The following is a 13,495-nucleotide window of genomic DNA, read 5'->3' as shown; positions in this document are numbered from 1 at the left end:
TCCTGTCTATTCTCAGTTCTGGGGTCAAGACCCTAGTACATTCTCCCGCCCTATATACCAAGATGCATAATAGCCAGGTTGGACTACAAACCTTTGTGCACTGGAGAGAAGTTTATTTTCCTCGGTTAGACTATAGCAATGAAATGGATGCTACTCAGAGTCAGACCTGTATATCGAGGGGAAAATATACTGAAACCCAACAGCATTTAATAAAGTACCACACAGTTTTGCTCTCTTGGTAGGGAAACTCACACCAGGATGATTTAGTTGGGGATTGGTCCTGCTTTGAGCAGGGGGTTGGACTAGATGACCTCCTGAGGTCCCTTCCAGCCCTGATATTCTATGATTCTATCCCAGTTTATCCCCAGGATAGAGCTCTGTGGGCAGGAGCTGACTTCATAGGAGGGCTTCTGCAGCTCTTCATGCTGTGAAGAGGGACTGCCTGATGGCTCTGAATAGCCCTGTGCAAAGAATAATTTGGGGGACAGAGTAGTCTGGGGAAGGGAACACCAGATCCATAATGACATGAACTCTACAGATCCAATTCTATGGGGCTCTGCCTGTTAGATGGGAGCAACAGCTGCAGAAAGGCTGATCTGCACTTGTGGGGTCTACCTACAAGATGGAGAGAGGAATTCCATCCCACACAGACCTTCTGAGTTTCCCACAAAAAGACCAATTACTCCAGGTTTGTGTGAACAGGAGTGATTGTCTTCTGTAGCTCTCATTAAGTACAGCTGTACTTATCTGCAGGGAGGGAATCTACTCCCACTACATATCTCACTGGCACTGACCATGTACCAATGGCATTTCTCACTGCTAAGGACTATTTACTGGCATCTCTGATGCAGAAAAATGCATCTTTTCACCATCATGCTACCTGTTCCTTTATATGACACACACTTACAGCCCTGCATGGTGTCAAGTAGCGGGGGTAGCCGTGTTAGTCTGTATCTACAAAAACAACAAGGAGTCTGGTGGCACCTTAAAGACTAACAGATTTATTTGGGCATAAGCTTTCGTGGGTAAAAACCTCACTTCTTCAGATGCATAGAGTGAAAGTTACAGATGCAGGCATTATATACTGACACATGGAGAGCAGGGAGTTACTTCGCAAGTAGAGAACCAGTGTTGACAGGGCAAATTCAATGAGGGTGGATGTAGTCCACTCCCAATAATAGATAAGGAGGTGTCAATTCCAGGAGAGGAAAAGCTGCTTCTGTAATGAGCCAGCCACTCCCAGTCACTTCAATCTCCCTGGTCATTCTATTACAGATTTAAAAGTCACTATCATTGAACAAAAAAACTTCAGAAATAGACTTCAAAGAGGAACAGCAGAACTAAAATTTATTTGCAAATTCAACACTATTAATCTGGGCTTGAATAGGGACTGGGAGGTGCCACCAGACTCCTTGTTGTTTTTGAACTTACAGCCCTGTGCTCCAAGGGGCCAAGTGCCTCCTGCAAGGTGCTGACAGCCTTTAATGCCCCCAAAGACAAGAGAGGAAGGATGGACTAATGGTTAGTCACTAGCCTCCTATTCTGGAGAGTGGTGTTCTATTCCAAGCTCTGCCCCAGATATCCTCTGTGAGCTTGGGCAAGTCACCCCTGTGCCTCTCGGCCCTCTCTATAAAAATGCAGACACCCCAGCATCTGTTGTGCGGATAATTACGTTAAAGATTGTGAGGTGCTCAGACACTATCGTAATAGGGACTAGACAAGTACCTTGTATAGAGAACTCTAAGTGCCTCAGAGAAGGTAGTTGACACTTTTCCTGACTGGGTCTCTTCTCTGTGCCTAGGTACTGTAGTGACTGGTGCCTATAAATACCATAGTGAGACAGACATTTTTCCAATAAGATGTGCTGTGAACTGTAAGCAATTGCACCAACCAGTTGGCTTGAGGAGGAAAATTGCTATTGATGCTGGGATTTCCCAAGGGAGTTAGGCACCCAAATACCACCAAATATCAAGGTCACACAGGTGCCTAATTCCCTTTGGCTCCTTGAAATTTCCCAGCCTAATTGTTTAAGAAAATTCTAACTTATTATGGCCCCATCAGGGAAGCACTTAAACATGTGCTTAACTTCAAGCATGTGCTTAAGTCCCATTAAGTGCTTTCTTGAATCAAGGCCTATGTCTTTGCTCCTTCTTTTTCTCATCCTCCTTCCCCTCCCCCACTTCCGTTTTTCTTTCCTTATCTTGTATCTCTTCCTCCGTCTTTCAGTGTCTGCCATTCTTTTTCATTCTCTTTTCCTCCATCTTCCTCATTTGCCTTCCCTTTCATGTCTCCATGTTGCATTTCTCCCCTGTTCCTTGTTTCTCCACTTCCATCTCTCTCTTTCATCTTCCCATCCCCAACAAACTCTTCTCCCTAACCATCTCTTCTTCCCTCGTCCCCAGTACCCTCCTCTTGTCTGCTAAGAATGAATGGGTGAACGGAATGCAATAGATGCAAACTATTTGGAATTTACTGAGATGCTTGATACAGCGTCAGGCTATCTCAACATTAATTCAAGATGGCTTGGTTACAAACCCTGTCACATGGATTGACAACAGGTTGTTAGACCATAGACAAAGGCTAATGCTAAATGACAAAGTACTGAACTGAAGTGGAGAGTCTCCAGTAGTGTAGAATCAGAGTTCAGTGTTAGGGCCTGTCTGCTTTAACCTTTTCATTAATGATCTAGAAGTGGGGATAAAGAGCATGCTATTGAACCTCACAGAAGATGCTCAGCTGGGAGGTGTTGTGAATGCCATTGAAGGCAGAAGAGGAAAAGGATCCAGAGAAGTTTCATGTATGGGCAGAAAATAACAAAATGAAATTTGATCTGGAGAAATGCATGTGAGGAAAAATAATCCAAAGTATAGTTATTCAAAGGGAGAAAGAGGAACTTGGAAAGCAGCAATGCTGAAAAGACTGTGGGTGATAGAAGACAACATGAGCAGGGCATGTAGCTACTATACATACACATGTTCCTATCACTTTTAGCCCTGTCCTCAGTTTCTCCATTTGTTTGTTGTGCCTGCTTGTTGCATTTTCTCTTAAATTAGATGGTAAACTCTCCAGGGCAGGGACTATCTTCTGTTCTGTGTTTGAACAGCACCCAGTGAAATGGAGCCCTGATCCTGATTAGGGCTTCTAGGCTGTACTGTAATACCATTAATACTCCTTAAAAATGGAGTTTGCCATACATTATTGCTGCAGAAAAGTCCATATAGTTTTGGGCTGCATACTCAGAAGCATCACATCACAGAGCTGGAAGGTAATAAGCACTCTGCACTGTGGTGTCATCACACCTGGAGCAGTGCATTCAATGCTGGGCACCTCACTACTAGAAGCATTTTGACAAGTCAAGGGAATCCAGCAATTAAAATGTTCAGGGGCTAAAGGGACTGCCTTATGATAAATGTTAAAGGAGAAACTGTCCCTCCTGTAGTTTAGCTAAGCCATGAGTAAAGTGTGGACCTGAGAACCAGAGCTATGTGGAGGATGGAAATTCCATTTCATTAAGGATTTCAATGTTTGTCTTCATTCTGATTAGGAACAAAACATGTATGTGACGTTGTACTCTATATGATTTTATGAAAGTATGCTGATGGGCGTGAATATAATGTGACTAAAATATGCAAAAGGTCTCTTGTAAAGTATCATTACAAAGTTTATAATCTACTGAGTGTGGTCATCCTATTTGTATAAATGTATCACTCTTGTATCTGAAACTAGAAATATGAAACTCTGAGGTCCTATTGTAGTTATGCAAAGTGTGGGCCATTAATGGTGGTTTGGAACCTTAATGGCTCCCATTAGCCAGGATGATTGACTATAGATGGCTCTGTTTTACTTGTAAGTCTTCCTCTATACCTGTGTGCTGGCAAGTGGGTAATGAAGTCTTACAGTGACATGTGATCATGTCACCTGAACGGGAATCCATCTTTAACCTGGTGTTTTTCCATTGAGAAGAAGGGGTGGGAACCCAGAGGGACAAAGGATTCCCGCCTTATGCAAAAGATAAATAAGTGGGTGGAACAGAACAAAGGGAAGAGCCATCATGAGAAATCCCCCAGCTACCACTTCAGCTGGAACAAGGGCTGTACCAGGGGAAAGGATCGTGCCCAGACTAGGAAGGCGTCCAGTCTATGAAAGAAACTTATTGGAACATCTCTGAGGGTGAGATTTTATCTGTATTCAGTTTTATTACTGTACTAGGCTTAGATTTGCGTGTTTTATTTTATTTTGCTTGGTAATTCACTTTGTTCTGTCTGCTGTTACTTGGAACCACTTAAATCCTAAAAAGAAGAACAGGAGTACTTGTGGCACCTTAGAGACTAACAAATTTATTAGAGCATAAGCTTTCGTGGACTACAGCCCACGCATCCGAAGAAGTGGGCTGTAGTCCACGAAAGCTTATGCTCTAATAAATTTGTTAGTCTCTAAGGTGCCACAAGTACTCCTGTTCTTCTTTTTGCGGATACAGACTAACACGGCTGTTACTCTGAAACTTAAATCCTACTTTCTGTATTTAATAAAATTACTTTTTACTTATTAATTAACCCAGAGTATGTATAAATACCTGGGGAGTGCAAACAGCTGTGCATACCTCTCTATCAGTATTATAGAGGGCAAAAAAAATATGAGTTTTCGCTGTATAAGCTTTATACAGGGTAAAACGGATTTATTTGGGGTTTGGACCCCATTGAGAGTTGGGCATCTGAGTGTTAAAGACAGGAACACTTCTTAAGTTGCTTTCAGTTAAGTCTGCAGCTTTGGGGCACGTGGTTCAGATCCTGGGTCGGTGTTGGAGAAGACTGGCGTGTCTGGCTCAGCAAGACAGGGTGCTGGAGTCCCAAGCTGGCAGGGAAAGCAGGGGCAGAAGTAGTCTTGGCACATCAGTTGGCAGCCCCACGGGGGTTTCTGTGATCCAACCCGTCACAATGTAAATTTCCAAAATTCTCCACAAAAGAAAGTTCTGGGTGGTGGAATCATTTTGGGTTGATTGAAATGTTTCATTTTTGGAAAATCAAGATGTTTCATTTTGATTTCTCATTTTTAATTTTATATTATTTTATAAATGATTCACAATGAAATGTCATTTCAAGATGAAAAATTGAAGCATTTCATTCCAGAAAATTCAAAACAGAGCATTTCAACATTGTCAATACTTTTGCTCTCAGTTTTCCACCAAAATTAAAATTTGGCAAAATTGACACCAAGCATTTTGACTTCAGTAGAACTGCATTGTCTAACAGAAAATGGTTCCGTAAAGATTTTCCACCCAGCTCTACAATTATTAAATCTCACAGGAGTGGATCCAAAGCCCATTAAAGTCAATGGAAAGACTCCCACTGACTTTAGATCAGGACCATCAATCAGCACCAAGGAGGGAAAGGAAATTATTTAGGGTGGTAAATAGGGTATCACTAGAAGTAATGGGATAAAATTAATAAAGAGAAAATTTAAGATAGGTATCAGGAAGCCTTCCTCACACTGCACCCTTCTGGTTGTGAAATAGTCATCCCTGAGGAGTGAAAGCCCCATTGCTTGTAACCTTCAAAGTAGAGTGGAAAGAGAACTAGAAACAACACCGTCAAGACCAAGCATGCTCTGGCAGTGTGATGGCTTCTGTAAATGACCTAATATGTTTCATCATCTCTGAACCTGATTTTAGGTATCATAGGTATTTAAACAGAAACTGTTACTATGGTGTGCCGTGATACTGAAGTATGCTATGAAAACATAGTTGGTGCAGCAAACACAGTCCAAAGCATATAAACGGTGAGAAAACTGGTTCTTCTAAATAGTGGAAAACATATTGGGATGGAGTAGATTTTAATATCCAAAAAAATCACTTCTGCAGCTATTTTATGGTCTGAACATCTCTGCACATTAGCAGTACATCAATATTTCCTTTATATTTAGCAAGAAATTAAAATAATTTTCTGAATTACACAATCTTGGTCAGAATAACAGGATGGTAATTGTCTGATTCCTAATTTGTAATTCGTAAATACAAACAGTTTTTGCACCATTTATGACAATAGGAAATCCTTCTGATTGAATTCTAGACCTGTGTTTGGTCCAGAGCTTGTGATTACCGTACTGCCTTCTGGCATTTGCACAAGACAAGGAGGGCTTTGTTTGAATGTAGGAGGTTCATTTGACTGTGAGGAAAACTATAATATGCTCTAAACATTCTACATGGACAATACTGCTTTTTTGATTGCTTGATTCATAAATGATGTAACTCCTTTTGCAAGCTTAAGTGTGCTTTAGCGAATAATAAACTATGGCCCAAATCCTGCGAACACATCCATGTGCTTAACTTTAAGCAGGTTAGTAGTTCAAATGACTAAAATGGGAATTACTCCTGTGAACAAAATTAAGCACACACACAAGCTTTTGCAGGATCAGGATCAGGATTGGTATACACATATAAGGCAGTACCTGAGCCTGCATTCCTCAAATACACTTCTACCCCGATATAACGCGACCCAATATAACATGAATTCGGATATAACGCGGTAAAGCAGCACTCCGGGGGGGGGGGGGGGGGGGAGGGCTGCGCACTTCGGTAGATCAAAGCAAGTTCAATATAACACGGTTTCACCTATAATGCAGTAAGATTTTTTGGCTCCCGAGGACAGCGTTATATCGGGGTAGAGGTGTATTCAGGATATGTAACCCAAATGAGGCTGAAGCAATGCTTACAGAGTAGGGGAAGCAACTGTCAGAAATTATGACAATTACACAAAGCACCCTAGGCTGATGGCATATATGTAGGCCATTTGTTACTCAGGTTCAAAACCTGGGGTCTGGTTGAAATGCCCAGCTCCTCCTGGATATCTAGCTAATAGCTGTTGCTAAGTGCACTTTCTTTTTTTTTTTTTTTTTTTTTTTTTTTGGCAAGCTCAATAAAAAAGTTATGGGCTTTTCTCTTGGATTTGAACCCCACCATGATCACCCAGGTCATTGTCACACCTAATCTAATCTATCTAGGAACTATCACTATGAAGTGCGTGGTGCTTCTCAAAAGTTAAAAGTTACAAGGTCAGTTTACTACAATGTACGACACATGGAGTGACTTCCAGAATTCATCCTGGAACTTTGGCTAGTGTGCAATGCGGCTGCCCACTTATTATACAACACTTCCCGGAAGGAGAAGATTGTACCTGTGCTTTGAGATCTGCAGTGGTTACCAAATGAATTCTGGGTAAAGTTTAAGGGGTTGGCTTTGACTTTCAAAGGCCTAAACAATAGGGTTCAAGTTACCTGAGGAACCATCTCTTTCCCTACGTGAGTGACACTATGGCAGGTTCTGTCAGCTCAGACATTCAAGATGACAGTCCCGGGTTGAAAAAGGGTGGGAATGGTAACAGACTGCTCTAGAATATGCTTCCATACTTCTGGGTCTGCCAAAGCCTGGATTTAATTCCTTCAGAATATGCTGTGAGGCCCATTTGCTATCCTAGGCTAGGTCTACACTACCCACCTGAATCGGTGGGTAGAAATCGATCTCTCGGGGATCGAATTATCGCGTCTCGTCGGGATGCGACAATCGATCCCCGAATCAACGCGCTTACTCCACCAGCGGAGGTAGGAGTAAGCGCCGTCGACGGGGAGCCGCGGAGGTCGATTTTGCCGCCGTCCTCACAGCGGGGTAAGTCGGCTCTGATACGTCTAATTCAGCTATGCTATTCGCATAGCTGAATTTGCGTATCTTAAATCAACCCCCTCCCCCCCGTAGTGAAGACCTGCCCTTAGTCTCTTTTATCGGGGGGGATGGGGCTGACATAAGGATGGGGTGGAGAGCAGGTAGTTTTGGATGATAAGGCAGGCTATTTGTGCTTTGTGATACAATAAGTGGTATGTTTTATCATGATTGTGTGGTGCTCAGGGATTTGGGAATAAGTCTTAAAATAAATAAATAAAATAAAAAGTAGACTTAGAAGGACTATATTTCTTATCAGTAAATGTTGATTTCACTGTACACACACAAACCAGCAAAAAAATATTTCCTTCGATAATTACTGAAATTTACACATAGGCAAAGTAAGAAAAATGCTACTTGTGTACTTCTTAGAGTTTGATGAAGGATATTTACTGTGTATACTTTGACATGTGACACTAACAATTTGTGGTTTAATAGTTATAAAGCTTTAACTTTTTGAATCTCAACATCTGCTGTCATTAAATAATGATTGTCTAACCTCCACATAATTTCCTTCAACTGTGAAAATTTAAACTAATAAAAAAAGAAAAAAAAATTAAACCTTATAATTTTGCACAATTGTGAAAATATAATTTGATAAAAATTGAAAAAATGCTTAAAAATAAACATTGATATCAATTGAAATTATTAAAAAATAAAAATTGATTCTGCCAAGCCTAAATAAAAGGTAACTGAGTTTCACTATCACTGAATTCACTATCAGTGTGGTCTCCTGCATTTAAGGAATCTGCAGTTTAAAAAATTGAGTAGGGGGTGAACTCTGAGCACCAATGGGAGTTTTGTGGCACCTTTAAGACTAACAGAAGTATTGGAGCATAAGCTTTCGTGGGTGAATACCCACTTCATCAGACGCAAGTGATGAAGTGGGCATTCACCCACGAAAGCTTATGCTCCAATACTTCTGTTAGTCTTAAAGGTGCCACAGGACCCTCTGTTGCTTTTTAAAGATTCAGACTAACATGGCTACCCCTCTGATACTTGACACAATGGAAGTTTTGTCATTGACTTTAATGAAGCCAGGGTTTCACCCATAATCTCTTATACCAGGGGTCAGCAACCTTTGGCACATGGCTCGCCAGGGTAAGCACCCTGCTGGGCCTGGCCGGTTTGTTTACCTGCTGCATCCGCAGGTTGGGCGGATCGTGGCTCCCACTGCCCGCAGTTCTCCGCTCCAGGCCAATGAGGGCTGCGGGAAGTGGCACGGGCCGAGAGATGTGCTGGCCGCGGCTTCCCGCGGTCCCCATTGGTCAGGAACGGCGAACCGCGGCCAGTGGGAGCCACGATCTGCCCAACCTGCAGACGCAGCAGGTAAACAAACTGGCCAGGCCCGCCAGGGTGCTTACCCTGGTGAGCCGCATGCCAAAGGTTGCCGACCCTGTCTTATACAATATATTTTATCATTAGTTCTTGCCAAGCTAATGTGAGGGTGTTGGCCAACAAGATACTACCTGGGAACTCAATAAATCCCAGGGCCCTGTTAAGTATTAAGTACTTGGCAGCTCAGCACTGCATCCAGACTTCTCAATGATGGTTTAAAACTTGAGGCAAAGTTAGCAGCACCCCCTAGCTTGGATGGCATTGCTTGTTGTTTGAAGACCCAACATGTGTGGTTGTTTGGATATATGGATTATTGTGGTTTAATTTAATAGCTATGAAAGGCCTGGTTTCTTCAGCACTGGATATATATTAGAGATGGGTTCATACAGAGGCAAATCTGTATTTAGGACTGAATTTCATGACTCAGACATATACACATGTCCCGAATGTATGCACATGACACAGTCATGAAATTCAGACCCAAGAACAGATTTGCTTCTGTTCGAGGACATCTCTAATATATATCCAGTGCTGAAAAAAACATTCCTTTTCTGACTGATTCTTTTCATACTGGTGTTCGCAGGTCAGCCCCATTTCAACCTGACACCACTTTGTTTTTAAAAGTTTTCTTCTTATCCATAGAGGATAAGTTCTCATTTTGTGGAGGGAAGGGAGAAAAGATCCCAACAACTCTTCACAACAGGAAAATTAATTGGTGTTAATTTCTAACCTGTCAAAATCACACTCACTGGGAACAGATATGCATCCGAAGAAGTGGGCTGTAGTCCACGAAAGCTTATGCTCTAATAAATTTGTTAGTCTCTAAGGTGCCACAAGTACTCCTGTTCTTCTTTTTACTCACTGGAAAGGAGGCTCTCTCAATTCAAAAGTAATTTTTTAAAATCAACCCCTTTCGGATAAAGGATTTTGCTCTCTGTGTGTGTGTGTGTGTGTGGCAGAAAAGAGAGAAAATGAGACATTATAATCTCATGTTCTATAGAGATGAAATTTTAATGTGCTTGTTTAATATAGGTTCATGTATATGTATGTACATCATCATCTCTATCCATCTAGCTAATCCATCTAGTTTAAAACTCCCTCTTTCAGACAGACAGCTCATCTACGAGACGATCAGCTCCCAAATCAGCGGGCATGTGACGATGGTTTTATTGGAGGAAGGGATTCCCCTTTTTCTTTTCCTTCCCAGAAGGAAGCCCTGGGCGCACTTGCAAAGCCCTGAACGTTTCTAAGAGCTGCTGGCTCTTTGGAGAGGAGCCCTGAGTTGCTCTTTAGCAATTTGGCTTCGCTCCTCCTTTCCCCTCCGAATCAAGCTAGTCTGAGATTGCAGGGTTTCCGAAGTGGTGGCTGAAGCCGGGACAAGTTGGGGGAGGGGGCGGGAAGGAAAGTGGCCGAACACTTGCTTTGGGGAGCTCTGTCCTGGCCCCTCTCTCGGGGGCGTTTGTCCTTGCAGCCTGGGGGCGAGCTCGCACCTGGGTGGCCGCCTGGGCTAGAGGAGAAAAGTGCCGTGCTTTGTACTGGTTTTCCTGCTCAAAGTTCCTGTTTTCTCAGAGCTGCAAGTCTTATGATCCATTGTGTCATCGCGCTCAGCTGGCAGGGGCGAGAGGAAGGAAAATCCCTCCGAGCCAAATTTGGCCCTGCCCGGGGGAGAAATGCCATCTCCGGCGAGCTGCGGCGCCTGCTAAGCGACCCGCAGCCGGGGGCGGCGAAGATGCGGAATCGCCCTTCGGAGCTCAGCTGAACCCTTGACAATGACGACTGGCCCCGAACCATGGCCAATGGGACCGGGACGGTCATGCTGAAATGCGTGGTGGTGGGGGACGGGGCCGTGGGCAAAACTTGCCTGCTGATGAGCTACGCCAACGACGCGTTTCCAGAGGAGTATGTGCCCACCGTGTTTGACCACTATGCAGGTGAGGGGCGCTCGGGATCGGTAGTAAACGTGGGGGCTTAGAAGTGCTGAGTAAGAGGCTTCTCCTCTGCAACAGAAGAACTTTAGCGGAACTTTGCCATTTTCCAACACTGAGCCTCCTGCCTTGACCTTCTTCACAGAGTCTGGTTTTAACCCTTCTGTGCCGGTCCTGCCTGCCTGCCCACTTCCATCTCCCCTTGGAAAGGAGCTTCCAGATGAAAGTACATACAAAGGAGCCTGGCCCAGTATGCTTTAACTGCTGGGGGGCGGTGCCGGCGTATAGAAATGTCTGAACAAGACCAAAACATTAAAAAGTGCCTGGAAAGGCTTTAAACAGGACTGCCACTGGCTCTGGGTGCTTGACATGAAACGACATAAATATTAAACCCATTCTTTCTGCATCTCCAAGTGCATTGCAGATGTGTTCTTGTACTAGCTTTTTTTTAGACCTCCTTTTTTTTTTTTTTTTTTTAATGTTGAGTCTGCTTGTATAACTGAAAACACTTCTCTGCCTTTGTGTCAGAAGGTTGCTTTGTATGCCCCTTAGCAACATTATTAGGGACATCTTTATTTTTTCCTCTTTTACAGTCACTGTTACGGTTGGGGGGAAGCAGTATCTGCTGGGGCTGTATGACACTGCAGGACAGGTGAGTACTTTCAGATCCAGCCAAAACGCTAATCCAACACCTGGAGGTTTTTTATTATTCCAGCCTGAAGTGTTTTCCAAAGCTTAGTTATTTTCATGGTTGTGTGTACACATTGATTAATTCGGGGTGTTTGTTTATGTTGGACTGTCTCGCTACACTGATTTGTAATAATCACCTGCTTCCATCAAGTTCCATGTGTTGCCATGTTTTTAAAACCAATGATAAAAACAGGAATGTTGGGTTTTAAAAAAAATCATTAATCAAACTCTTATTCCAGTCAGCTGTGATAGACTTTATTTTTAGTTTTAAATGGCCAGGTCCTCTTGAGTTCTCTGTCTAGTCCCTTATTGGTGACTGAAGTACATGACTGTAGGGTTCTGATTGGTGGCTAATGGCATCATCTAATATTATGGGAAGGCATTTTGTCTGGTTCGGTTTGTTACAGCATGGCAACACGTCACTTGAATTCCTGAAATCATCATTCTGAGTCCAAACAATTGCAATGACTTTTGTAGCCTGTCTAGATTTGAAACCCTCTTTTGATTAGTATTCTGAATGGCTTTATGCAGTGTGAGATCTGTTTCTCTTCCTTTTCAAGCACACTCATCTGACAGAAACCCAGATTATTGCAGTCTCTCTTGATCATGCTTAATTAGGAAAATTTAAATAACTAAAAGTTTTTTGCAATTTATAAAAAAGACTGCCTCATTTTAAGTGTTCTCACTCTCCGCCACTTCCATTTGTAATCATTTATTTGGTGCCCAAACAGCACAATCTGAATAATTTGTGCTAGCAAGCCTCCAAATACCAATCCTATGGTGAAAGATGCTTTGTCCATCTGTAGATTTTAAAACTGCTTACAGCAAAAAAAACCTGCTTGAAGTGCAGGGGATCCCTGGTATTATTGTATTGATATTTGTGGCATCTGTTAAGATGTCAAGAAAAGATTTCAATAACTATTGAGTTTACATTAAAAACGCCTACTTTCTCCAAATCTGCAGACGAAGAAACTGTTACAAGTTAAATGACATGGAGCTGCTTGGGGGGCTTATCTAAACAAAATAATTCATAAAGGTTGACATTGCAATGTCTTGAGCCTCTCACAAGGAGGCACTCTGCATACTGCAGGATTGAGGCCAAATTTCTTTTTTAAATGGTCCAAAATTCCCAACCGCAAGGGACATGACGACTGTGTTTTTCATTCAAATATATGTAAGGTTTTTTTTTTCCCTGTTAAGATAATCTAGTCTGATCTGCATAATACAGACCATAGACTTCATCCTGTGATTTCTATATATAGCCCAACAACTAGTGTTTGAACTAGAGTCTATGTTTCAGACAGACATCCATCTTAAGCAAAGTAAACAACATTCAAAGTAAACAAGCAAAGTAATGGACAGAAGGTTTAAGACAAATAAAAGGAAGTTCTTCACACAGCGCACAGTCAACCTGTGGAACTCCTTGCCTGAGGAGGTTGTGAAGGCTAGGACTATAACAGGGTTTAAAAGAGAACCTCCATGAATTTATCTAGTTAAGTCCATTAATGGCTATTACCCAGGATGGGTAAGGAATGGTGTCCTTAGCCTCTGTTTGTCAAAGGGTGAAGATGGATGTCAGGAGAGAGATCACTTGATTATTACTGTTAAGTTCACTCCCACTGGGGCACCTGGCATTGGCCACTATCGGTAGGCAGGATACTGGGTGGATGGACCTTTGGTCTGACCCAGTATGGCCATTCTTATGTTCTTATTCACCCAGTTATATATAATATGCTTTAAATGGGCATGAAATGAATTGCAAAATTCCTACTAGCAGAGGCAACAGAAATAAGTATTTGAACTGGCCTCATTTCCAGCTAGGCAAAAGTCATAT

The 13,495-nt window shown here is 42.5% G+C and overlaps 1 protein-coding gene across 2 annotated transcripts in view; it reads left to right on the top strand.

Moving 5' to 3' along the window:
* Positions 1 to 10,405: 10,405 nt before the first annotated feature.
* RHOQ (ras homolog family member Q) overlaps positions 10,406 to 13,495 on the top strand; it is a 31,896-nt gene continuing 28,806 nt past the window's right edge. For both annotated transcript variants that reach the window (XM_054024571.1, XM_054024572.1), the window contains exons 1-2: positions 10,406 to 10,977; positions 11,565 to 11,623. In XM_054024571.1, the coding sequence (XP_053880546.1) occupies positions 10,836 to 10,977; positions 11,565 to 11,623 (201 nt within the window). In that variant the 5' untranslated portion in view covers positions 10,406 to 10,835. The remainder of the gene's footprint in view (positions 10,978 to 11,564; positions 11,624 to 13,495) is intronic.

The sequence above is a fragment of the Malaclemys terrapin genome, chromosome 3, assembly GCF_027887155.1.
Source record: "Malaclemys terrapin pileata isolate rMalTer1 chromosome 3, rMalTer1.hap1, whole genome shotgun sequence".
Classification (NCBI taxonomy): domain Eukaryota; kingdom Metazoa; phylum Chordata; order Testudines; family Emydidae; genus Malaclemys; species Malaclemys terrapin.
Note: the sequence above shows the minus strand (reverse complement) of the source record. Positions and strands in the feature narration are given on the sequence as shown.